General features: G+C 41.7%; 3 protein-coding genes across 5 annotated transcripts; 1 reads left to right on the top strand and 2 right to left on the bottom strand.

Moving 5' to 3' along the window:
- Window positions 1-409: 409 nt before the first annotated feature.
- LOC117591245 lies at window positions 410-3035 on the bottom strand. 2 transcript variants are annotated; one of them, XM_034284424.1, is made up of 5 exons: window positions 2902-3032; window positions 2089-2845; window positions 1787-2031; window positions 1562-1730; window positions 410-1504 (listed from the first exon to the last, which is right to left on the bottom strand). In XM_034284424.1, the coding sequence occupies exons 1-5, from the start codon at window positions 2965-2967 to the stop codon at window positions 1008-1010; spliced, it is 1734 nt and encodes a 577-aa protein (XP_034140315.1). In that variant the 5' UTR covers window positions 2968-3032; the 3' UTR covers window positions 410-1007. The 2 variants fall into 2 exon arrangements, with proteins under 2 accessions (XP_034140315.1, XP_034140314.1); XM_034284423.1 differs by having other exon boundaries at window positions 1787-2845; window positions 2902-3035.
- Window positions 3036-3227: 192 nt separating this feature from the next.
- Window positions 3228-26194, bottom strand: LOC117591246 (protein commissureless 2 homolog). The gene is made up of 2 exons (XM_034284425.1): window positions 25391-26194; window positions 3228-4036 (listed from the first exon to the last, which is right to left on the bottom strand). Exons 1-2 carry the CDS (start codon window positions 25944-25946, stop codon window positions 3327-3329), a joined length of 1266 nt encoding a protein of 421 aa, XP_034140316.1. The 5' UTR covers window positions 25947-26194; the 3' UTR covers window positions 3228-3326.
- On the top strand, window positions 11135-14814 carry LOC117591243 (zinc finger protein 236). 2 transcript variants are annotated; one of them, XM_034284422.1, is made up of 3 exons: window positions 11135-12533; window positions 12600-13377; window positions 13431-14814. In XM_034284422.1, exons 1-3 carry the CDS (start codon window positions 11280-11282, stop codon window positions 14012-14014), a joined length of 2616 nt encoding a protein of 871 aa, XP_034140313.1. In that variant the 5' UTR covers window positions 11135-11279; the 3' UTR covers window positions 14015-14814. The 2 variants fall into 2 exon arrangements, with proteins under 2 accessions (XP_034140313.1, XP_034140312.1); XM_034284421.1 differs by having other exon boundaries at window positions 11136-12533; window positions 12597-13377.
- Window positions 26195-26612: the final 418 nt, after the last annotated feature.

Raw genomic sequence — 26612 nt, 5'->3', positions numbered from 1 at the left:
CTGCTCCACAGGGTCGTCCCAAGGGGCGATGGCGACGATGTGAACTCGAAACTATTAAATTTGGAATAGGAAGGGTGCTTGAAGGCTCCGTTTTACAACTTTGGCACGGGCGCAAATATTCCCTGTCACGACCTTGCAACTTCATTAATCCAGTAAACTTAAAGATTACTGTGGCCTTTCACATGTACATATGCACAAACGACGCTCCTGGTTTCTTTCCTGCAGATATGGGATTAATCAAAGTTGTCGTGGCTTATTTCGTTGAGTGTTCTGCTCCTCCGGTAATGCAAGAGCCGCCTATCCCACTAAAAGTAATTTCCTGCATGGATCCATTTTGCATTCATTGTTTTATTAACCTCTTATTCAATTTTTACACATTTTCAAAAAGGTAAACAAAACAACACAGCTGCCTGAGAAGTGTAACCGTACGGAATGCAGTTTTCACCTTTGGTCACCCTCTGCTGCTGGCAAAATGTGCAATATATTTTTTTTCGATCTGAGTACTAGCACTAAGCAAACACAAAACAGTTTACCCATAGAATGCACTTTGTCTACTTTGGTTACACTGGGCACAGAGCAAAATAATATTTTGCGTGTCTTAGTTCTGGGCTTACTAAAAATACTATACTTTAGTTTACTTTACTAAAAATACATATAAATAAATGCGATACATAGTGGAGTTTGTTGTCTCTGGACTCAGTGAGAGTCGGAAAAAGTCGCAAAAGTGTACGGTCACAAATGTGATCAGCAGAAAATGTATTATTTGTGCGCGTTTGATGTCGTTGAAGATTCTCCGGAACAAATTTCAGCAATTGTAGTCACCATGTTTTTTATCAACTTATAAATTAATAAAATGAGTACCATTATTACACTAATCATTTATTCCATTTATATCCATGTAATTGGTATTTGTTCCACCGCGTTAATGTGATTACATTTTTCTTCATTGTAGCATCAATCGATCAATCGAGCATTATAAAGCGGCTGGCACTTTCCGACCGGTAAATTTAATATTTGTTATTATGCGATTTGCGAATTACTCTAAATATTTGAACCAATTTTTCTGGCACATTGAATAGGTTCACTATCTGTTCCATACTGGTAAAGTCCGCCTTTTCCAATTCGTCGCATGAATCATCCGATCCTGACTCATCGGCCAGCGCCAATCGTTCAGCAAAAGAAACAATGCCGCACCAGGCTCGAAAGTCCAAGTCAACATTTTCTTTCTGATCATACCCCAGCATATTGAGTGTATTACAGACATTTTGCTCGGTGCCGTGAAATTCTAGAACATCCTCAAGAGCTTTGGGCAAGCTCTGCCAAAGCAGTGTGCGCTCCTTATACCTATATTCCGTCAGAGCCAGCTTATCAATGCCCATGACATTCCGGTTGATCTCTGGCTCTTCGCAACGCCTCAAATATTTAAGAAAGACGCGCTTGTAGAGCTGCTTCCGCTGTTGGGAGACCCACACATATTTGCTCAAGTAATCCCATGGAGTCATCGCTGCAAAAGGCTCAAGTTAGATGGAGTTTGATTCAAAGGTATGTATCTCTAACCTACCGCTTATCTTGGATAGATCCATGGGCACATCAAACCTTGTGGCTGATTTTGAGAACTTGCGTGGCATCTTGGACGTACTTTCAGTGGAGTGATTATCGTCAGTGGCCTTTTGAACCATCTTGTGTTTGGGGGGCATATACTTTATGGCTTCTCTGAGAGCACGATTGAGCTATAAAAAAAAAATAATAAAAATAAAATCCACATTGTATTTATGTATCTACATACGTATCTGCCAAAAGTATTCTCTATCAAATCTACATCCAAATCGGTTTTCAAGGTCTGAAAGGCTTCATCTGTGAGAAAACTTCCCTTCAATATAATCGGGCCCTGCTCACTCTCTCTTTTATCCTTCATCAGCAGATTGACCGAATTGGGTATCAGACTGGGTCTAGTGCTGGGATTGAGCGAATCTGGTCCCAGAGCTGCTACTTGTGTCTCCGGATCCTCGTTCAAGTGAAAGGTGGTGGTGGCTGCAAATAGGTAAGTTCTACAAATTTCATAGACTGATTTCCATACTGGACACGTACCTTGAGAAGGCTTTAACTTTTTACGTTTTTTTCCCCTGCGCACATCATCATCGCTTAATTCGTGTTCATTGATACAGGTCCTGATCTCGCCGTCCAGCCTACCCATGGGGTCCCCTCCGGGAGCTACGTTGGCAGTGGCAAAAGAGGACTTAGTTCGCTGCTCATTAGACTGCTGTCTCCTGGGCTTCATGTTCCCATTGCCATTGGCATTAGCCCCAGCACTTCTAGGCTTTTTATCCTCCTCCAATCCGCTCTGGGTAAGCTCGGAGCTGGGCTTCCAGTAAAGTGTTTCTTGGGAGTGTGATCGTCTGAGATCCAATATGATTTTTTTCCTCTTGATGTTCTCGTGCTTTCCCCATTCGGGAGTGATGCAACGACGGTAAAAGGAACCGGCACTGGTCCTTGTGTGGGTACTGGTCATCGTTGTAGTTGGCGTCATTGGGCGGGAGTCCGTCACAGCATAACGCCGGAACAGGTCTTCGGGGATGTTATCCGTTTCATGCGGCTCTATCTTTTTTTCATTAGACACTTTCCTTGGCTTATCGATGCGACTCTGGTGATTTTTCCCTTCGATGGCCAGAGCTGTTTTGAATTGATTTATGACATCCTTTACACCGGATGGTGCTGGATGGTTGCACAGGACGGAACAGCCCTTGGGAAATGGATTGAACAGCCCGCCGAAGGGACGCAGTGAAAGTGGCATAGGAAACGCTTCAAATTTAGGCATCCGTGATTCATCAGCATGATAATTCTTACGCTGTTAATAAAGTAGTTGCGGATCGACCGGCACTGAACGCTGCAGAATTGTCTTACCCTTTTTAGAAATTGTACATGTCTGTTGGGGGTCGGAACGAGACCCGTCCGTGTTGTAGCGCTCATTATTGGAAATAAACAAGCTACTCCATAAAAAGAGTGTATTGTTACTATGACAATACGGTCTACACGGACGTCAATCAGTCTCTTTGTACGCTATTCATTGAATTCCTTCTTGCACAAATTTGTAAATAAGCTTTTTTAATACGCCATATTTAAGCTGATCATGCTGTAACATTTACCGACAGCTCTATCTATCAATATCAATAGTTAGAGTCAAAAGCTATAACAAGTTTGCCATTGGTTATTAAAGTACCTCCATAAAATAGGGATTTTTTGTTTTATTGTTTCTATGGCATAGATTTATGAACATTGAAAAAGTGTAAGGAATAAATTTGTAAGAAATTAATGCTTTGATGCCACAATCAGTACAACGAGCCGCGATGATGCAAATGCTGTAAGCGATGATCGAGCAACTGGCGCTCATGCGACAGCGACAAAGTAGAAGTGGAGCGATACAAAGCGGGCCCAATTTGTGGTACGTTCTCACGTCCTTGAACAGATGCCACAGTAACAGGGGTTTCGATGGGACCCACTCCCGCCGTATTGCCCACGGCTCGGGATCGCAGCAAATTGTTTCGCAAGGCGGCACCTGATCGTGTGGATTGTCGTCTTATCGAATTATTAAATGAGATTTGCAGCGAGAGACGCTTCTGTGAGAGCGAGGCCAGGTGGTCTGGTGACAGTTCGATGACCTGAGGAACAGCAGCTGCTGCCAAGGCCATGGCGGTCGCTGTGGCAGCACTATAGCTGGGCAGCGTTGAGGTGCCACAATTACAGGTGGCCGAGTTCAGCGTGTTGTTGTCCACACCAGTATCGCCGTTGGCGTTTGTCTCCACCAGGCTGTATCCCACGGCCTGCTCCTTGCCGGCGCCATTGTCGATGCACTCAAATATTTTGATGATAGGCACGACAGACGGAGTTAGTAGGATTCCTGCCTTTCGGAACTCCTCCAAAGCATCGTCGTAGGTGGGAAGTCCGGAGACTATAGTGTAGGAAGGTAACGATTCGCCTTCGTAGTCGGGAGGACAACGGCGACAGATTTCAATTGTGGGGTCACTGTGATTAGCACGGTCTGAAATATAAAACAAGATGAAAAGAAACCTCGTGAATCATGTTCAAATCCGTCACTACTTTTTGACTCGATACTGATTTAGTATACATGTACATACATTAATGTAGTTGTAACCTAAATCTACATCACTCCTCCCACCATCTCGTCTTTTTAGCCTGTAGCCCCGACAATTTTTTTTTTCATTCTGGCTATAATAATGAACTGATCTAATTTTTGTCGGGGCAGAAAAGGGAGTGGACAAATTTTGAAACGAAGGTGATTTAGTGTGACAACACATCAATCTTTACAAACAATTTTGTGACCAACGCTTTGTAATCTTACGCAATGTAATTGATTATGTACAAGGAAGTGTACGGAATGAAAATGAAATCCCACTTTCTGTCATGTTGCCGAGTTGTTGGGAAGCTCTAGTCAGCCATTTTCTCGTGTGACAACAGCTCAGCAATAAGCTATTTTCGTCCAGCTTACAGTGAGATAAAGATATCCCTCTGCAGGGAGTCAAGTCGATTGAAGTCTGTTGAGTATATATTTGTGGTATCTTTACATCCGCAAACAATGGCGATAGATATTTCAGTAAAAACTTTTCGTGACAACTTTAACTTGGCGCAAATGCAAAACGTGTTTCATATGATCTACCTCTGCTTGGCTGCTAGCTACTTGACTTGATGAACTGCCAGCTCATATTCGTAAGCCCAGGAACATGGACACATTTCGCATTCGATTTCCAAAGCTTGGCACAATAATAAAACGAGGAGGGACGTGTGAGACGCATCTTACACGTCACAACTTTTTTACCCGGTACACAGTAGTACATCTGTACTACTCTCCCTCTCCCAGCGAAATGAGAGAAATAAGTTTAGAAATTTTGAAATACACTTGCAACAGTGTGATTTGGTGACGATACCTCTTATAGTCTGTGACATACAGGCACTCATCAAGACGGACGGATAGACGGCCAGACGGACAGACGGGCGGACACACAGACATGGCTATGTCGACTCGCCTATTGATGCTGATCAAGGATACATATGTACATACATATACATAAGTATGTATACACTTTATGGGGTCGGAAACATACGCCCACTTTTGAGCACAAATACCTCCCTATTTACTCTTCGAGTACCGGGTATTATTAGGTGCATCGTTGAGAAAGAAGGGAAAGCTGTAAAAACAATGCCCAAAGTGAAGGTGTATGTATGTTTTTATGTATTTATATATGTACATATGTGTATGTACATATGTAAGCGCGTGCATAAACCTTCGCCCCTAGCTATAAGCCAAAACAAAATGGACGCTAAATGTTCTACTAGTCAATAAATTAAAGGTCGTGAGGACGCCACGCAGCCACAACTTGAGAAGCCTAAGCTACGACGGGACAGAAGATATTTCGGCGTTCGCAATAACAACAAAAAGTTAAACAACTTACTGTGTTGCGGCATGTAGAGAGCGATGTGTTGTGCGTTTGTGTCCCAAACCAAAAGACGTAAGAGTACAAGCAACGAATAGTGACATGACAGGCCTGCCATAGACAAAAAAGCAAGAGCAACCAAACGATTTCTTTTTTGGTTGGTTGAATGCGAGGCGAGTGTGGCTTAAGACTTCCATGCACGTAAGCAGTTTATCCCTGCACCGAAAAATAAGGGAGCTGAGAGCTGTGCTATCGTCGTTCGATGTCATTGGGGTAGGTAAACACGACACACTTGCCGTTTGAATTTTTCCCCAATGTCGATGCTGAGTTGAAGCGGCCGTGAACAATTATTATGGTACTGTTATTGGTACATTTGCCTGACTCAAAAGGGTGTTTTTCCCAGGCCCAGCAACTTTATATTTGAAGTTGTGGCTGCAAGACATGACCAGGGCAATCGTCAAGACAGCCCTTAAAGACTATGCCTCCCAGAGGACTCGGGTCCGATCGGTGTCAAGGGGTTTGGGTTACTTTGGTAACTTATTGGTCTGTCTGATTAATTTTCATGTTGCATGCTCACCTCCTTTTTGTTTAACTGTTTAAGCTCTTGCTCGAGCGAACGAAAACCCGTGTGCCTTTTTCCTGATGAAATCGTGTGTCAAAATTGTAATGTTTTATTTTATTTGTAGGCAAGAAAATTAGATTAGACTAAGATCTTGCCTCACGGATAATATGACTGCTCAGGATTCGCCAGACTTTAAGGTATTGCCCCTCTAAACTACGAGGAACTGCTAAATTATTAGCGAGACGTTTGTACCACATCCATCTCACCAGGGGCTCTATCTGTTGCTGGTCTTTTGTGCGCATACGAGAACCGAAAAGAAGAAAAACTGGGGCATGACAGTTAAAGGCAGAACACCGATATAAAGGGAAATCCCGACATGAAGACTTTCGCACAAGCTAAAGACAAAAGCTAAAAGCATCCAAGATAATATCCAAACCAGGCCAAAGAAGTAATAAGTGTGTCTATTTGTTTGCAAACGTTTCCCTTGCCGTCCTCTCAGAAGGCGTATCTGATGTCAGTGGCAGAGCTGGATAACGCGGATAACATTTCTCTTGACACTCATTTTTATAAATTTAATCGCGGATGATTTTGTTTGTGGAGAACAGTCTCTTCTGCTAAGTTAGCTCAAAGTTGTCAACAGCTAAAACATTAAATGCCAAACTCGAAAGCTAAACGAAAAGGGACGTGTGAGACGCTTCTTTCGCGTCACAACTTTTATACCCGGCACTCAGTACTACATCTGTACCTTAGCGGTGTTTTGTCAAATTTTAAATATTTTCTTCTGACATCTACATCTACAACAATTCTCACCCCAACACGCTCCGTTAGCTCGCCGCCCTTCCCTAGACCCACACTCTGCAGACTCGCAACAGAGGCAGCGCCCGAACACAAAACAAACGAGAAGGGACGTGTGAGACGCTTCTTACGCGTCACAACTTTTATACCCGGCACTCAGGACTACATCTAGATGTAGAAGACATCGCCAACCACTAGATATCGTTCACATTACAGAACACGTAGTAAAAAGCCTACTTAATAAAATTCATAAGAAAATTGGATCAGTTAATTGTATTTTCCATTTTATGAGATATTTAAAACAGCAATAAAATTGGTACTTTTTCCCTGCACATTCTGTGCAATAATAACCGCTAGGTTTCACAGCAGATTTTTCGAAAGTGGCGCCATCTATGAAAATTTCTTATACGCAACTGATGGTCACTCTTTTGCTAATATAGAGCGTTAAAAACCGAGTCTTGGTTTTAACTTTTAAAAATTAGCTTTTGGCCACTGTTTCCGCAACTCCTCGCAACCAGTTCGGAATCAAGATCTCGAAATAAAAAGCCAAGTGCTGCTGGTTCGACCGAGTCGGAATTCAAATCAATTTAATCTCTTCTTCTTTTCAATTACGATATTCACCTATTAAATGCCTGTTCTTCCTCTTTCTCTATCGTATTCATATATCACATGTATGTTCTATAGCAACAAGATTCTGTCAGTATGCCGTAAATGCAACAATTCAAAAGCTTAATGCTACAAATTCATTTTACTTATACAAAATACTAATTGCTCCCGGCCATAAGCCCTTTTGCGCTAATTTGGCGTAAACAGCCACCAAAACTGGTCAATAGTGCATCTGCACCTCAGCGGTGTTTTGTCAAATTTTAAATAGGCAGGGGCCGAGTGAAGCAGAAGCAGAGTGTGAATGAGAGAATGTAAAAAGAACAACAAAAGCTGCGGGACAGGGTGGGTTTAGCCACTAGAAATTAATTTCTTCATTGTGGCTATAATAATGATCCGATCGGATCCCAATTTGGTGATCTGATAGATGTGGCCATTCCCTACGGAATTTGGTAGGTTTTCGCACTTTTTCGGGGGCGGAAGGGGGCGTGACTCATTTTTGAAATACACTGGTTTCAGTGTGAGCATATAGCAGTCTGGATGCAAAATTTGGTGGCTCTAGCTCGTATAGTCTCTGAGAACTAGCCGACAAACAAGACGGACAGACTCGGTTTTTAACGCTCTGTATTAGAAAAAGAGTGACCATCAAAGTTGCGTACCAGAAAATTTCATAGATGGCGCCACTCTCGAAAAATCTGCTGTGAAACCTAGCGGTCATTATTGCACAGAATGTGCAGGGAAAAAGTACAAATTTTATTGCTGTTTTAAACATCTCATAAATTGGAAAATTAATTAACGATTAACTGATCCAATATTTTTGATGCATTTTATTTAGTAGGCTTTTTAGTACGTGTTCTGTAATTTGAACGATATCTAGTGGTTGGCGATGTCTTCTACATCTAGATGTAGTCCTGAGTGCCGGGTATAAAAGTTGTGACGCGTAAGAAGCGTCTCACACGTCCCTTCTCGTTTAATATATATTTGTTTTCTTAGACTCACAATTCTAAAATAAATTGCTTCTTTCTTGCTGCAAAAAATAAAATATCATACTCTGGCGTCGCTGAGAGTCCAGCAGATGGGAAGCATGGAAATCCTCGGCGCGAGATGACGAAGGTGCTAAATATGCTGGAGATCCGTAACCTGGATCACAACTTGATTGCCGTTGTCGCCGATGGCTGCTTTGCTAACGAGCAGGCAATGATGTACGCCTCGCAGAGATATCCCGTCCTGTACGACATCCATCATTTGAGGCTCAGAATATGGTAACAATATCGGCATTGGGATGAAGCCATCACGGGCTTATATACCCCAATTGGGAGCAGGAGTTCCCAACCATTGAGGAGATAAATACACCGGCCAATGTGCGTGCCTTCAAAGTTCAAGAGATGACACAAATCCAGGATGTAGTACGACGCAAGTTAGCCCTGGACGGAATCCCAGTCAGCCTGACGCACATAAATAGTGGAAGGCCAGAGGTGTTCGGACAATCCCTTCGTATTCCGGAGGTATTCCGGATAATTAATAGAAATCATCCTGACATATTGTTAAACACTTTGGCCTCCATTCAAATTTTCATTTCTTTTCTTTCATACACATATTTACTAAGCAAATTAAGCGTATGATGGTGACTTTTTTGAATTGACTTGGTTTTTAATATTTTTGTTTTAATAATTGCACCTAGCCCTACTATTTCATTTAAGTAATGAAAAACTAGATGTTTCAAGAGTACTTCTGACTTATAATGTGTACATATCAGGCTTTTTAAACAGGTACTTATTACTTGTTCAATACTTTTGAAAATTGTGAGGCGCGGCTCTACTATTTCATTGAACACAACTGTGTGTGTATTTGTTTTTTTTTTACAGTGCTGTCGAAACATTCTATGTCTATGCACTTTCGGAAGACGTTTGCCTTCAATACTAGAAACATTAAGTATATTAATGTTGTATCATATAATAATATATTCGATAAACAACATTCATATGGACGTATGTAAATATACGTAAAACATTTAATATGACTGCGAGGAAATGTCTCGGGTCTATCATATTGTTGTTGTTGAAGCCATCTTGATGACAAAAATACAAGATTAGAGATGGTCACGAAAGAGTACCGTGGTGAAAACATACACATGTATGTATGCACGTGTGACCGCACTTCCGTAAAAATAAACAAAAGTGCAGTTAAAAGTGAAAATGGTTAAAAGTGAAAATGACCAAACGGTAAGTAATTTATTAATTTGGTTTTGTGTGTTCTATTAAGGAACTAATTCTATATTTACAGTTTAAGTAGTTAGTTATGTTGTGAAGTTAACAAGCAACGAAAGCATGCACGAATAATTTTGCCAAAGCCCTGCCTAACATCAGGCTCGAGGATGGGCAGCACAGACACACAGGGCCGAAAAACACCAAAACCAACTCTTCATCTCTACACTCTTGCTCAGCAAAGCTCAGCTCAGTCACTAAGCAAACAACTCATAGAGTGGTCAAATGGAGTAAAAACTGGCTGCCTATTTACTGATTAGTCGAGAATAGATACACACATTGCCATCATTTATGTATGTGTTACCGTACAAATTAACTTTGTTTTTGGGAGTCGCTCACCAACAGCCGAAGTCAGTCAGCCAGTTTTTACTCCATTTGACCACTCTATGAGTTGTTTGCTTAGTGGCTCTGTCAAAGATCATGACGGACAACCTGTATTAAAAAATAACCAAACTCCCTCAGGGATTCGAAGATGCGCCAGGGTTCGTCTATGCGCAGCAGTGCCCAGGACACTGCGGTCATTGCGGCAAGTTCCGCAGTAACAAAATGCGACACATTAAGGCTTGCAATCTTATACAAAAGCCACTTGCTTTTGCGCAGAGACTGCAAAAAAAATGTCAGGACATCAAAAATGGCCGTAAGCATGTTTGGCAAACGCTCACCTGCAAGGACAAACGGCTGTGCATTATTCAATTTGTATTATTCAATGTATTATTCAATTACATAACAGATAACTAAATAAAATTCAATTTTAATATTAAATCAATATCGATTCTCAATTTTATTGGTTGAAATAAAGTACGTTGCCTTGAAGATCTTAACATTTAATTCCAATTACTTTCCATTTCCGCCATGTACTTTGAAATTCGATATCGAAAATATATACTTTTAATACTTTTTCCGACTTTTACTATCAACCAATGAAAAATATCGAAATTTTTCGAAAAGTTACACCATGCCCTGTTTTTTTCGAAGAAAAGGTGAGGTTCGTTGCCCACTACGGTATGTATGGATGTATGCAAGTGTGTATATACCGAAATAAAATTAAAGGTCATTAAAGGCTTTAGATTTAAAGAAAACCTAATATTCACGTTGTACTAATTAAAGTATGTAAATTAACAAGCGATCAAATGACGTAACATTCCACTCCCACTACGTTACATTTCATCCCGATTAATGTATGTACATACGTACATGCATACGTTTTCTGCTGTTATTTGCTGTTGATTTTAGTTTGAGAGTTCCTTTGAAAGAAATCAATAAAAGAACGTCTTAAAAACTGGCCAATCATGTGGAAAATTGGTCCATCAGTTGGATAAAATTATACTTTAAGGGCTGAGAGTCTTATCTTGCTAGAAATTTCAAATCGAATAGCAAAATCAAGAAATATGGTTATCATCGGTATATTGTACGGTATATTTTGAAAAAGAAAAGGTATATTTTGGTATTGGAAAAAATCTGCTGGCAGCGGCGGCGTCGGTGGATTTGTTTGGCTCACAATGCTGCGCCGAAGTTTTTGTTGTTAATGTACAGACTCCACAGAATTTGTAAAAGAAAATCAAGCTAAAAGAAATTTAAACTGGATATTGAGTGCTAATATTCCTAAAAATGGCCAATGTTTCAGTGCCGATGCCGTCGGTGCTGAAAGCAGCAAAAAAAACAAATGGAGACTCAGTAATGGTGGCTGCGTCGAATTCGGCAGCGTTGGGTGACAACGAAGACTCTGATGAGTCCGAATTGGAGGAAGATGACGATTTACTTGATGATCCTGACGATGTGATTCTACAAATCGACAGCGAGGACGAGGCCGAATTGGAGGCGCAGCGCATTCGCTTAGATGTGAAAGCTGCGGAAGCCGCAGCTGCAGCGGAGACAGCAGAAACAACAAAAAAGTCGCAGGTTGGTAACGGTAATAAACAGAAGCAGCAACATCAGCAGCAGGCGAATAACAAAGCAGCGTCACGAAAACCTCGTGGACGTCCTCCTGGAACGGGAAACAAAAACAAACGGAACAAATCGGGTGGAAGAAACTCGAGGTGCTCCGAGGCCTCCTCAGCATCCTCTTTGGTCGCCGCCGAGGTCTTGGCAGATGAAAAGTGGCATCGCTTCTTCTACAAATGTTCCCTCTGTTGCAACCAGTACGGCGACGGACTGTCTCTCTCCCGGCACTTCCAGAAGGAGCACTCGGTGCAAGACTGCCATCAGGCCAAGCGCAAGCGTGCTAGAAGCAAATTTTCTTCTAGCGGAATCGAGTCGACGCCCCCTCTTGATATGTCCAGCTTGAATTTAGGTTATTTGAAGCCTTGTGCCCAGCTGCTGATAGAAGGGGAGTCCCTGTTGCAGCTTTGTTTGGCTTGCAACTCCCAGTTCGTGGATGTGAAACATTTTCGCCGTCATCTGAGCGAGCAGCATGGCTACTTTAAGTTGCTCGTACCTAAGGAGGAGCCCACAGAGGTGCCACCCACAGCTATGGTGACTATACCTGCTGCTATAGCCATGAGCAAGTCCAGTCCGCAGTTTCAGTTGCCCGTCCCAGCACCGGACACCCCACCGCCCGAGCAGGATGGCAAGGACTCGTCGGGGACTGGCTCGCGCAATGATAAAGATGATCTCGAAATATTAAACGGCATGGTGGCCAAAATGGCAGCCGTAAGGGGCAAGCAGAACTGCGATCACAAGGTCAACAAGATCATTATTAAGGTGCCAGGTGTGGCTAAGCATGGCAAAAAAGTTCATGATCAGGCAGAATATTCTAAGCAAACGGAAAAAGAGCAGAAACGTCTAGACAACCTGGAGAACCCTGAAACAAAGAACCAGGAAAAGTCGGAAAAAGCAGTGCAAGATCCGCAGCAGCGTCCAGAGGTAAGTTTGCTTTTAGGATACATGCTACTACATTGCTATTTTTGCATCTTGTTTTTCGCCCAGGAGATTGACCCAGCCAAGCGGAAACGTGCTTGCAAAAAATTATTACCGTCATCCTTGGATCCTGAGAAAAATATAAAAAAAGAGATGGAGTCAAGCGAGCGTTGCATGCGCAAGACTCGAAACTTTGTCGACTATGTAATGGATTTGAAGGATGAGGAGGACGAAGGCGCAGAGGAGACTGAGGGCTCGTCTGCCACAGTTTCGCCTCGAAACAGCTCGAGCGATGAGAGCCTATTCTCCATTAAACGGGAGTCAATAGAAGAGTCTCAGAGCACTGGTAGGCTCATACACACTTGCAACTTTTGTGGAAAGACATTTCAGCGCTTCTCACGCATGCAAGATCATCTACGAATCCACACAGGCGAGAAACCATTCATTTGTAACCATTGCGGAAGAGCTTTTCGCTTGAAGATGCGTCTTGCAGAGCATAAGTTGCGACATCGTACAGAGAAGGCCTATCAATGCGAAATATGTTCCATGCCCTTGGCCACCAAACAAGATCTATCACTGCATATGCGGCATCATAAGAATGACAGGCGGTACAAGTGCGACAAATGTGACAAAGGTTTTGTGCGAAGCTCCGATTTGGCCATCCATGTAAGAATTCATACTGGAGAAAAACCGTATGCTTGTGATCTGTGCGGGAAGGCCTTTCGGGCTCGTCAGAACCTTGTGGTGCACCGACGTACTCATTTAGGCGATAAGCCGATACAGTGTGAGCTTTGCGAGAAACGGTTCGCAAGGAAGATTGACATGCGAGTGCACATGCGGAAGCATACAGGTGAATAAACTTTATTATTTTAAATTTACTTGGAACTGAATATGATTTTATAGGTGAGAAACCTTTTAACTGCGAATCTTGTCAGCGTGGCTACTCCTCCCGTGTGAATCTGCAGCGTCATCAACAGCGCGAGCATGGCAAAGGCTCGCAAAATGCAGTACGAAAAACGACCGGGCAAGGAAAAGACATAAAGGAAGCGGGAAACGATTCCATCCCACAGAATGAAACTCAATCCAAGACAGAGCCAGGAACAGAACCAAAAGAACAGGAAAAACCTGATCTGCGCCGCCCGCGGCGTGAGCAAAAGATCTCTGCTCAGGAAAGACTACTGAATGATCTGAAGCGCAGCTTTTGCTCTCTACCGGAAATAGCAGGGGAGTCTTGTACAGGAAAGAACGAATTGGACATGGCTAAATTTCCAACTGATATCGGGGCTGGTTGCGTCCCTCCCGCTCAGGTGTCAGTCACAGTCTCCTTGCAAGTGGAGGCCGCAGCTAATGTAGAAGATGATGAGAAAACTCCGGAGAAAGAGAATGCCATGTCAAGCGGATCTCAAGTTGATGGCAAGTCAAAAACAAATCGAAAGATTACGAGCTACTTCACCGTCGTAGGCCAGCAGGCAGAGACGAAAACCTAAAGACTTAAGTTCAGGATCCACAACTACTTTTACTTTTACACCTTAAGAAGCCACAGTACTTTGAAATTTCGAAAAGTTTACCTAGCGTAGACCTGGCAATTTGTATTTTTCATATAAGAAATACATCCTTGCGTCAGGGACTAAGTATTCTTTTTATACAAACTATATATAAATATTAAGGTATAGTGAATTATTCTAATTTTTTGGTTTGAAGGAAGAGACACCCAATAAATCGTCGATGTTGTGAAGTACATATAATCCTCGAGAACAAGAAAAGACTACTTTTAAAAAGAAAAATGATATTTGATATAAAAATTAAGCAAGAGACTGGAGAGTATATTTTTATTTTTAAAATTATATGTACAACTATTTTTATATTGGGAGCAAAGGTTAAATGTAAAACGGCAGTAGATTATTTTATAAGCCGGAAATTATGAAAATATTTGCCAACTCTCAAGGAAGCTAGAGTTACTTGTCGAACTTTTAGTGTACAAACAAACAAATCCGTTGTAGAAATGCGGATACTACGCTAACACTACTGTTTCAATGAAGTATATAAAATGCAAATAATTTCAATCTTAACGAGTTGCCAAATAAATTACTCCAATAATTCCTCAAATGTAAACCTATTAATTTTTAAGTTATAAGTAAAAAAAATTGCATTCGGGAGAACACTCTTTCCCCCGAAAAACCCTCTATCTCAGAACAATATTTACTACATTTAGTTTATATGCATTTATGTCACAGTTTATGTAATTTCTCGAATCATAATTGAAATGGAAAAGACAATGAACAATGAATCGAAAAATGTTTTTCTTGAACGATTGTTTTTTATACCCGGTACTCGAAGAGTAAATAGGGTATATTGTATTTTTGGGGAATAACGGTTGTATGTAACGCACAGAAGGAAACGATTCCGACCCCATAAAGTATATATATTCTGTAGGGAATGACCATATCTATCAGATCACCAAATTGGGATCCGATTGGATCATTATTATAGCCAGCATGAAGAAATTAATTTCCAGTGGCTAAACCCACCCTGTCCCGCAGCTTTTGTTGTTCTTTTTACATTCTCTCATTCACACTCTGCTTCTGCTTCACTCGGCCCCTGCCTCTGCCCTCCCACTGACGATGCCTCTTCCGACTTTTAACCCACCCCGTCCCGCAGCTTATATTTGTTTTTTTTTTGTGTGCGGGCGCTGCCTCTGCCGCGAGTCTGCAGTGTGTTGGTCTAGGGAAGGGCGGCGAGCTAAAGGAGCGTGTTGGTGTGAAAAGTATTGTAGATGTAGATGACAGATAAAGAAAACATTTAAAATTTGACAAAACATCGCTAAGGTGCAGATGTAGTGCTGAGTGCCGGGTATAACAGTTGTAACGCGTAAGAAGCGTCTCACACGTCCCCTCTCGTTGATAATTGAATTTGTGGACACTTACTTTGTCAAGTATTTTGAAAGAGTTTTTCAATCTTTTTTTAACTCTGAATATACGATATTTTTAGAATTTCTTTTTCGACCTGAATTATTTGCTGTTATACCCGGTACTCGAAGAGTAAATAGGGTATGTTGTATTTCTGCGAATAACGGTTGTATGTAACGCACAGTAGGGAACGTTTCCGACCCCATAAAGTATATATATTCTTGATCAGCATGAATAGACGAGTCAATAGAGCCATGTCTGTCTGTCCGTCCGTCCGTCTGTCCGTCCGTCTGTCCGTCCGTCTGTCCGTCCGTCTTGTTTGTCGGCTAGTTCTCAGAGACCATAAGAGCTAGAGCCACCAAATTTTGCATCCAGACTTCTGTATGCTCACACTGTTACAAGTGTATTTAAAAAAGCCCACGCAAAAGGGCGAAAACCTCCCATCCCTACAATTTTGAAGATGACAGATGAAGCAAAAATGTAAAATTTGACAAATAACCGCTAAGGTGCAGATATAGTACTGAGAGCAGGGTATAAAAGTTGTGACGTGTAAGAAGCGTCTCACACGTCCCTTCTCGTGCTTTTTTATTTGAACCCATAAATGTTTCAGTTATCTGAATGTGATGTGTCTGTCTGCTGAGATTCGAGTAGAGAGAGTAAATTCAGGACTACTAATGGGGTTCGATCCTGTCCATTTCTTAGTGCCGACGGTGTTACACGTTGAAGTTATTCAAGTCAAATACTCGATAGATTATGTACATCTCGAAGTTTAAAGAGTTCCATCTCTTTGTATCCTTTTCCGTATTATTCCTTCTTACTTTGTTCTCTCTCTTAATAAAACGCGTGTCGTGTTCACATCGTTCGTCATGTGTTCTCATTTTAAAATTTCATCTTGCAGTCAATTCACGCTAACATTAATTACTTGCGAGAGATTATAAACAAGAGTAAAATAAAGACATATAGTATGGAGCTTTTACTGAATAAGCTAAACATATTTATCCGGTAAATTCCATAAGTTTATAAATTCAAATTATCTATTGTACAATTTCTCAGATGTGTTTGACGTATAAAAGGAACCAAAACTATTTTGAAATTAAGAATAAATTCACATTTTGGCAAAATACAACACGATATTTCGTTCTACGTTGTCCTGCAAGAACTGCACCATCAAGTGGCCCATGCAAAACCAAGCCAAAGCCTGTTACGCGCGGAACCCAACAGAACGCCTCCCGCCCAACCGACCCTGGGGCGCTGCCGCATGACGCGCGGCGCGTTTAACCGAACCGGTCGCGAGCATGCAGGAAAGATAGATGTTAGGCTTATATTCGTGGAAAATTAGAGCTAAACAAAAGTAAACTAGAGAAACTATAGCTAAGCAAGCAAAATTAGCAAAATTAGAAACAAGACAAAACTAAAATGAAACTAACTACGGGAGAGGTAGGCTAGTGTAAGAGATTTAAAAAGAAGAAGGGAGTTAATCGAGGATATAATGTGATAGGGGGAATTATAATCCGAGCATAAAATCTTAAAGGGTAGTGTAAGGCATAATTCGATCTGCACACTGGAAGATACAAAGGAATATAGTTTCTAGTGGGTCTAATGGGAATCGTAAAGTTTATGCGGCTCAGCAAGTCAGGGCTGTCTACATCCCCCTTGATCAAGTTGTGCATAAAAATTACACCAAGCATTTTTCTACGACTAACTAAGGATGGAAGATTTATTAAAAGAAGTCTACTACGGTAGGATGGCAGTCTCACAGTTGCATCCCAGTTGAGGCCCCGTAGGGCAAATAATAAAAAGTTTTTCTGTACTGATTCAATACGGTCTTGATGTATGTTGTACTGAGGGCGCCATACACATGAGCCGTATTCTAAAATCGGACGAACAAGCGAGATATAGAGAGTCTTCGTTATATAGGGGTCATCAAATTCCATTGATCACATCTTTATAAACAAGCACACCCATGGCTTTATTTACCATTGTAGAAATGTGTTCAGAAAAACTTAACTTGGGGTCTATTTGAACAAAAAGATCATCAACCAATGTAATTCTCTCAAGAGAACTACCGCAGAGGGCGTATGGAGCCACTAAGGGGTGGAGTTTGCATTTCGAGGCATTAAGGTATAACATATTTGCATAACACCATGACTGAAAGTTATTGAGATCTGATTGCAAGCGAGAGTGAAATGAAATGTCCTTATACTGGACGCAGAGCCTAACATCATCCGCATACCTAAGTACTCGAGAATTTGTTAATACAGAAGGCAGGTCATTAATAAGGAGTGTGAAAAGTAAGGGCCCTAAATGGCCCCATAACTCCAGAAGTAACCAGAACAGGTAAAGATAAGGAGTTTTGGAAAAGGACTCTTTGAGACCTAGAACACAGGTAGCTAGAAATACATCTCAAAAGATAGAGCGGAAAGAAGAGAATGGTTTACAGAATGGAATGGATGTAAATAACATCCGTCTGCAAGTTACCTTCGAAGCCTTTAATGACGAAGGAGGTGAACTCTAAAAGATTAGTGGTTGTTGATCGTCGCCGTATAAATCCGTGCTGATCTGGAGATATAAGTGATTTGAGGTGGAGCGCTGGCTGCATGTTCTCCGAGATGATCGATTCGGTAGCCGAAATTTTGGGGGAAACCACAAAGCGACGTCACACAGGGAGAAGCTCAGAAAAGGCGGAACACGTCAGATCGTATATCTGGGCAAAGACGCCAACGGATAAATAATGTAATACAGCAGGCCCCTAATCAAGGGGAACAAGAATATGCAAACTTAGCCGAGGCCGCGGTTGCGGATATTGACGAAGAAAGTGACTCGGCTGGCGGCAACGACCTGTTGAATTTTTTAGGGAACGCTCCCAATTGCCGTTTGTCGAGCGACAGTTGGCTGGCAGAACACTAAAAATTTTAATCGACACTGGTGCACCTAAAAATTACGTAAAGCCCGTAAAGGAGCTGAAAAACGTAATTTCGGTCGACACCCCCTTCACCGTGAGCTCGATACATGGCTCCAGTGAAATAAAAAACAAGTGACTAATGAATATTTTCGGGCAAAACGCCCCATTTTTTTTGTTAGACACTCTAAGTACGTTCGATGCCATTATAGGTTCCGATTTGCTAACGCGAGCGGGAGCGGCATTGAACCTGCGCAGTAGAACAATCAGATACGGAAACTTTACTGAACAACTTAGGTTCCACAATTGTGACAATGTAAATTTCACCAAAGTCGATGACCTGGTGGTCCCAGGCTCGGTAAAATCCGAGTTTAACGAGAAGGGACTTGTGAGACGCTTCTTACGCGTCACAACTTTTATACCCGGCACTCAGGACTACATCTAGATGTAGAAGACATCGCCAACCACTAGATATCGTTCACTTTACAGAACACGTAGTAAAAAGCCTACTTAATAAAATGCTTCAAACAAATTGGATCAGTTAATATTTTCCAATTTACGAGATATTTAAAACAGCAATAAAATTGGTACATTCTTGGACCGATAGGTTTCATAGCAAATTTTTCGAAAGTGGCGCCATCTATGAAAATTTCTTGTATGCAACTTTGATGGTCACTCTTTTTCTACTACAGAGCGTTTAAAACCGAGTCTTCGTTAAAAGTCGGAAGAGTCAACGCCAGGGGAAGGGCAGAGGCAGGGGCCGAGTGAAGCAGAAGCACAGTGTGAATGAGAGAATGTAAAAAGAAAAACAAAAGCTGCTGGCCAGGGTGGGTTTAGCCATTGAAAATTAATTTCTTCATTTTGGCTATAATAATGATCCGATCGGATCCTAATTTGGTGATCTGATAGATATGGCCATTCTCTACGTTTTTAGTTTTCTTTTATCTTCAAAACTGTAGATTTGGGAGGTTTTCGACCTTTTGCGGGGGCGGAAGGGGGCGTGGCTCATATTTTAAATAGACTGGTTTCAGTGTGAGCATAGAGCAGTCTGGATGCAAAATTTGGTGGCTCTAGCTCTTATAGTCTCTGAGAACTAGCCGACAAACAAGACGGACAGACGGACAGACAGGCATGGCTCTATCGACTCGGCTATTGATGCTGATCAAGAATATATATACTTTATGGGGTCGGAAACGTTTCCTTCTGTGCGTTACATACAACCGTTATTCCCCACAAATACTATTTACTCTTTGAGTACCGGGTATAAAAAGATGATACTGAAGAGAATTAAAGTTTTTTCGACCTCTAACGAAGCGCTTCCCTTTAACACCTCAGTCGTCGCCACCATTCCAACTGAGAATGACGAACCAGTCTACTCGAAATTACACCCCTACCCTATGGGAGCAGTTAACAAAGAAGTCAAAGAACTGCCGAAGGACGGCATAATCAGGCCATCTAGGTCGCCATACAACATCCCAATTTGGGTTGTAGACAAAAAGAAATCTGACGTCAAAGGCAACAGGAAAAAGCGGCTGGTAATCGACTTCAGAAAACTGAACGAGCGAACAATTGCCGATCGATACCCTATGCCGAGCATACCCATGATTCTAGAGAACTTGGGAAAGGCAAGATTTTTTACTACCCTAGATCTAAAATCAGGGTACCACCAGTTATACATGGCGGAAAAAGACCGTGTAAAAACTTCGTTTTCAATTAACGGAGGGAAATATGAGTTTTGCCGGTTACCCTTTGGACTAAAGAATGTTGAGAGCATTTTCCAAAGGGCAATCGACGATGTTCTACGAGAACAAATTGGGAAAATATGTTATGTCTATGTAGATGATGTAATCATTTTTTCCGAAAACGAAAATTCCAACGCCTCTGCGATGCAAACATGAGAGTGGCCCCAGAAAAGACAAAGTTCTTTAAAGAAAGCGTAGAGTTCTTAGGCTTCATAGTTACCAAGGGAGGAGCCAAGACCGACCCAGAAAAAGTAAGGGCAATAAAGGAATACACTGAACCCAAAACACTGTTCAGCCTCAGGTCCTTCCTCGGGCTGGCGAGATATTACAGGAGCTTTGTCAGAGATTTCGCGACAATAGCGCGACCCTTAACCGCATTACTCAAAGGAGAAAATAGCACAGTCAGCAAACACATGTCCAAGAAAGTTGCGATTCAGTTCGGTGAAACGCAACGCAACGCATTCGACCGTCTGCGAAACATTTTGGCGTCAGAGGACGTCATCCTTACGTACCCTGATTTCAAACTACCCTTCGATCTAATTACCGATGCCTCAGCAAGTGGCATTGGTGCGGTTCTGTCCCAAAACGGCAGTCCAATCACAATGATATCGCGAACACTAAAAGATTGCGAATTAAACTACGCCACAAACGAAAGGGTTGGCAATTGTATGGGCTATAGGGAAGTTACAAAATTACTTATACGGTACCAAGGAAATGAGAATCTTTACCGATCACCAGCCCTTAACATTTGCTGTGTCGGATAGGAACACAAATGCCAAAATCAAAAGGTGGAAAGCCTTCATAGAGGAACATAACGCTAAGGTGTTCTATAAACCGGGCAAGGAAAACTTCGTGGCCGACGCCCTGTCCCGACAAAACATAAATAACCTACAAGAAGAGCCTCAGTCCGATGCTGCCACGGTGCACAGCGAGCTCTCTCTGTCTTACACAGTGAAAACCACGGATAAGCCCCTCAACTGTTTCAGAAACCAAATAATTCTGGAAGAATCTAGCCAGTCTCTACGGAGAAACTTCATAATTTTCGGCGGCAAAACCCGCCACATTATTCACTTTAACAATAAGGACTCACTAATTAAGTCAGTAAAGGAGGTGGTCAATTCCAACGTCGTGAATCCACTGTGATCTTCCGACTTTAGCTACCCTCCAACACGCTCTGGTGCTTGAGTTCGTAACGATATCACAGATGCAAGCGAGCAGGCGGAGATAATTACAACCGAACACAATCGCGCCCATAGGGCCGCCCAAGAAAATGTTAAACAGATCCTTAGGGACTACTATTTCCCGAAAATGACCAAACTTGCTAACGAAGTGATTATGAACTGCAAAGTCTGCACCAAGGCAAAGTATATCAGACACCAAAAAAAAAAACAAGAGCTGGGGTCACCCCTGTTCCGTCATACGTGGGAGAAATGCTACACATTGACATATTCTCCACAGACCAGAAACTTTTTTTGACCTCCATCGACAAATTCTCAAAGTTTGCCATCGTACAGCCCCTCTCTTCCAGGGCTATAGTCGAGGTACGAGCCCCCATTATAAAATTGATACATTTTTATCCGAATAACAGAACCATATATTGTGACAATGAGCCTTCCTTCAACTCCGAAACAATTACATCTTTGATTAAAAACCAATATGGCATCGACATCGTAAATGCACCCCCTCTTCATAGTAGCTCCAACGGGCAAGTAGAGAGATTTCACGGCACTTTGGCAGAGATAGCAAGGTGCATAAAAATCGACAAAAAGATTGAGAACACCTTCGAGCTAGTCATGCGCGCCACTGTAGCATACAACAGGACGCTACATTCGGTCATAGGCCAAAAGCCTGTAGAAGCAATCCATGTAAGCAACAACGATCTGAAGTTAGCGATTAGAACCAAAATTGACAATGTACAAAAGGCCAATATCGACAGGCTTAACATTTCGAGGCAGAACAGAGTCTTTGAAGTGGGCGAAAAGGTTTACCCAAGGAATAATAAAAGACTAGGGAACAAGCTAACCCGGCTGTACTCAGAAGAAAGTGTACAAGCGGACCTTGGAACGGCTGTTCTAATTAGGGGGAGGGTGGTCCATAAGGACAATCTGAAATAATCAAAACTTTTCGTATGCGATTACTACAGAGCAAAGTTATCATTCCCGCAGGAAAACTGCGCTCGCGAAGTACACGCCGGCGGGTCTGCTTCATGCCGCACGCAACCCCGCCACCTGGCCAACACCATCCTGTTGCATCAATCCTGAGTAGTTGGACGATGGCATAATCATCATAAATGGGCAGCGAGCAACGATCAGCGTTGACAATGGACCCCTAATGACGACAAGAGGGGCCAACCTTATCACGTTCGAAGATAGAACCGTGATCAACAGCACCCTGGTCTTAAACTTCAACAAAGCATTAAGGAAAGTTCCAGGCATCGTAGCTTCGCCTTTGCTGTCCATAACGGGTCACGATGAAGTCCTAAGCCTACCACTACTACAATCGATGAAGGAGCACAATCAAAGGGTCATCCAAGAAGCGACATGACATCCGGTGGGTCTCCCAAGACCTGGTTTATTGCAGGAGTGGCGGCTAGCCTCATGCTCTGTGGCCTTACCCTGTTGCATCAATGCTGGAGTCGGAGAAACTCCTCAATAAAGATGCGAATGTTCATGTGCCACCCTAACTTAGCGCATAAGAAATACGAATTATCATGGGCCGCCTTAACTTATCCAGTCTGATACTGATTGGGCGCCAGCGATCGCATGATTTTGTTTTGTGCGCGGGCGGCTCTTATCTCTTTTGTTCGCTGCCGGCTCGCCAGCTAAGTTTCGGTTTAGGTTTAGAAGTAAGCTTCAGTTTAGAATTGGAAGAATAAATGAACGGAGCGTTCATATCAACTCCGACACGAGTCGTAAAACGTGTATTAATATAATTATATTGTTGAGCCTTAAGGGCCAACGAAATAGATGGCAGTTACCTTCTCAACATAATCTTCTGTAGAAGACTCAGTTGCCAACCGCAACCACCGTCCCCCGCTATAAGAGCGGGCCTTGGGAACCCGATCGCTGCCACCGGAGCCAACGCAACGCATACCGCAGCTCGGACCATTACGACATAAAGATAATTTATATATACTATGTGGGATCGGAAACGTTTCCTTCTCTGCGTTACATACAAATACCATATACCCTATTTACCACTAAGATACTGACGATACTATGACTGTGAGAAATACTGTGACGCGTATGAAGCGTCTCACAACCGATATTAATCGTTTTTGTGCTGGCTTTTTGCCTTTAGCAAACAAACACTAATAAGAATACTACATATTATATTTATATTTACAATTTAAAGAATGAAACATGATACATTTTTTATGAGTTAAATATGTACTATGTATATACATACATACATATGTGAACAAAATGCTGTAATGTAGGTGGAGTATCTTCAAGGTCACTAAAATAACTGCAACATCTTTGTGAGGAGCTTATTGGGTGCATTATTAATACAAATGTTGACTACTGTTTTAGTTGCTAATTTGTGCAACATTTTTGGAAACATTTCAGTTAGCATATGTGTGCGAATTTCACGCTTCGATTCAATTAAAGATTGAAAATAACAAATATTACTTTCACACATATGTAAAGGCATCAGAACAAACAAACCAATCTATATTGGCATTACTCTGTCACATGCTTCATGTAAAAGCAGCATTAATCACCCCGGTGTACCAGGGACTAAAGTGAAAGCTGGAATCCAATTGAAGACGAACTGAAGTGGGAATTGGCCCTATGCGTGAATATGCATAATTTCCATTGGCATTGCTTATTGTCAATTTAATTAACCTTTATGAATATGTAATTAGTTTTTTAAATCCAATTCATTTTGCATGAATAAATAAAAATTCATTGGAATGGTAACAAAAATATTATCGTTTCAATTGAACCAATATATGAATGTGCCGACAATGAGTAAATAGAGTATACTTTATTTGTCGGGAAAATATGTAACACAATGAAGGAAGCTTTCCGACCCCACAAAGTATATATATTCTTGATCAGTATCAATAGCCGAGTCGATCTAGCCATCACTGTCTCATCATTGCTCCCCACTGTATATGACAGATGAAGAAAAAATGTAAAATTTGACAAAAAACCGCTACGGTATTGATGTGGTACTGAGTACCGGGTATAAAAGTTGTCACACATTTTAAGAATTTAAAAAAACTGTCATTTGCTTGTTAATATTTTGTCAGAGGTAGCGGTTTGATTTTTTATATATGTTAGTAAAGTATCTTAGATTTAGTTGTAAAGAAAATTGCAATTCTGAAAAGTAAATTATGCACCTAAAAATGAGAGCTGTGTGGCTTTAGCCTACCGTCTGGGAAATATTAAGCTTTGAAATTAAACAATTCTGATTTTTGTGAAGTATTTGTTACGAAATTTCGATTTTGAAAACTTAGGAAATAAATTATATCCTGTATCCTTTAGTTTTTTGTGTACAGGTGATTTATTTTGGGGTCGTTAAAGGTACTGCTCATCTAAATATGTGTGAAGACGGCAGAGATGAAATAACCCTATAAAACTGAAAAACCTCAAAAATATTAACGCTTGTGTTCTGATCCAACTGACAGAGTATTTCTGGCTTCAGTACTCACACAAACAACTGAAAGAATGAGGACGTGTGAGACGCTTCTTACGCGTCACAACCTATATGCCCGTTACTAAGTCAGTGGTTTTTTTTTATCTTACATTTTACATTTTTTTGCATACGTCATCTACATTTACATCACTTTTCACGCCAAGTGATGTGCCCTCCCCTAGAGCCACACACTTCACGAAGCAGAGTGAATAATGAAAGAATGTGCAGAAAATAAACAAAGCTGCTGGACGGGGTGGGGGTAGCCAATGAAAATTAATTTATTCATTCTGGCTATAATAATGATCCAATCTGATTCCGATTCGGCGAACTGAAAGATATGGTTATTAACTACAAATGACGTTTTTAGATTTTTCTTATCTTCACAATTGTGGATACAGCAGATTTTCGAACTTTGTGGGGCGTGGCTAATTTTTGAAATAGTGCTAGTCGTAAGACAGATCTGATTGAGTTTCACTGAGTTATAAGATAGCGAGCTAATATTTTAGACTTCATAAGTGCTTTAATGAATAATGAGTATTGATTGATAGAAGATTATTGAATTATGAAATATGTTTATGATCCATGGCCTATTGATGCGTATTAAAGATTTTTGCTGATCACACATTTGAATACGTAAACACCAAACCCCCAACCCCCCCCCCCACGACTTACATGAATTTTTCCACTGCTGGAACTTGTGATAGACAAAGCACGCACAGATGAAAAAAATCACGAACACGATGAGAAGAGTCAAAATAACACCAATCCAGATATCGCTAACAACATGGGCAAAGTCCTGGCCATCATCACCAGTATAGATTCTCGATCCATGAGCTATATGTGGCGGCGGGGCCCGCGCAGCTGGCAACACATCGCTAAAAAGCAAATTATCGGTCATATCGGTGGCGCCTTCACTCAGATTGATCTCGACCTCCTGGCGGTCGATGGTGAAGTTGCCCAAAGCAGAATCAAGACCCAGAGCCAGCTGTTCGAGCTTATTGATAAGAATTGAGTAGTTGCCAGGCAGATCAAAACCGCTAAGATCCAACTTCTCACCGCTGCTAGCCATTGTTACATTAAAGGCAGTTGTGGCATTGATACTTTCCGGCAGTGTGGTAGTGGTGGTCGAACTTGGGGCGGCCGCAACCGATGGAGACTCATGACTGGTGTCCTCCAGGCCCGCCAGCAGGGTTCCCGTGAAGTTCAGAGCTTTCAGTAGATCGGCCATGTCGGAGAACCTTCGGATTAAGTTTGAATTAGATTTATTTTCGTCTCGCGTTTCATTCGCTTCTCAGCCGCGACGCTGGAGCTTCATTTCATGACTGAAAGCACTCGACGAGTATAGCGTTGCAAATTCTGTGGCGAATATTATTGGTACTGTCGGTTGGCATATCGATTTTTTTATTTGATCTGTTTTTTCCAGCTTAATGTAATTTTTCACTATTGTGCTAATTGTGTTAACGCTTCGGTGTTAATCTGTTTTACGCATCTCACGCTAATCCGCACGGATTTTGTACAATGTTGTAGTCCGCAGACATCGTTTCTGTTCCTCACAGCCCGCTCCGCCGTGGTTATTGCTAATTTAATTTTCAAATATTGATTATTGCGTTTAAAGCTGGGTTAAAAACGTATGAATCTCCTTCTTTATATCTCCGTACAAGTACATACATACATATGTATATGAGTTCGATTTATTGATTTGCCAAGTGGAAAAAAGGGAAAACATTTGTCATGCCTCTGCGCTTTGCTCTGATTCACTTAATCTGTGCCACTCCGGGCTGTAAAATCGTCGAGTGTTTGCCACGCTAATTCCCGATGGCACCTAAGGTTCATTTATGCCATGAGAGCACACGTGATGATTGTCGTTTTATTTTCAAGTGAAGTTCTTTCTGAC

Source organism: Drosophila guanche, unplaced genomic scaffold, assembly GCF_900245975.1.
Source record: "Drosophila guanche unplaced genomic scaffold, DGUA_6, whole genome shotgun sequence".
Taxonomy (NCBI): domain Eukaryota; kingdom Metazoa; phylum Arthropoda; class Insecta; order Diptera; family Drosophilidae; genus Drosophila; species Drosophila guanche.
This window is presented reverse-complemented; position numbering and strand designations above follow the sequence as displayed.

Bases quoted from the DNA above. Each gene is read 5' to 3' on its own strand.
- LOC117591243 (XM_034284421.1), top strand. From the start codon at position 11,280: ATGGCCAATGTTTCAGTGCCGATGCCGTCGGTGCTGAAAGCAGCAAAA. The intron at 12,534-12,596 runs GTAAGTTTGCTT...TTTTTCGCCCAG, and splicing joins ATCCGCAGCAGCGTCCAGAG to GAGATTGACCCAGCCAAGCG. The intron at 13,378-13,430 runs GTGAATAAACTT...ATGATTTTATAG, and splicing joins GCACATGCGGAAGCATACAG to GTGAGAAACCTTTTAACTGC.
- LOC117591246 (XM_034284425.1), bottom strand. From the start codon at position 25,946: ATGGCCGATCTACTGAAAGCTCTGAACTTCACGGGAACCCTGCTGGCG. The intron at 4,037-25,390 runs GTAAGTCGTGGG...TTTATATTTCAG, and splicing joins CCAGCAGTGGAAAAATTCAT to ACCGTGCTAATCACAGTGAC.
- LOC117591245 (XM_034284423.1), bottom strand. From the start codon at position 2,967: ATGAGCGCTACAACACGGACGGGTCTCGTTCCGACCCCCAACAGACAT. The intron at 1,731-1,786 runs GTATGTAGATAC...TTTTTTTTATAG, and splicing joins AGAATACTTTTGGCAGATAC to CTCAATCGTGCTCTCAGAGA. The intron at 1,505-1,561 runs GTAGGTTAGAGA...AGCCTTTTGCAG, and splicing joins GGATCTATCCAAGATAAGCG to CGATGACTCCATGGGATTAC.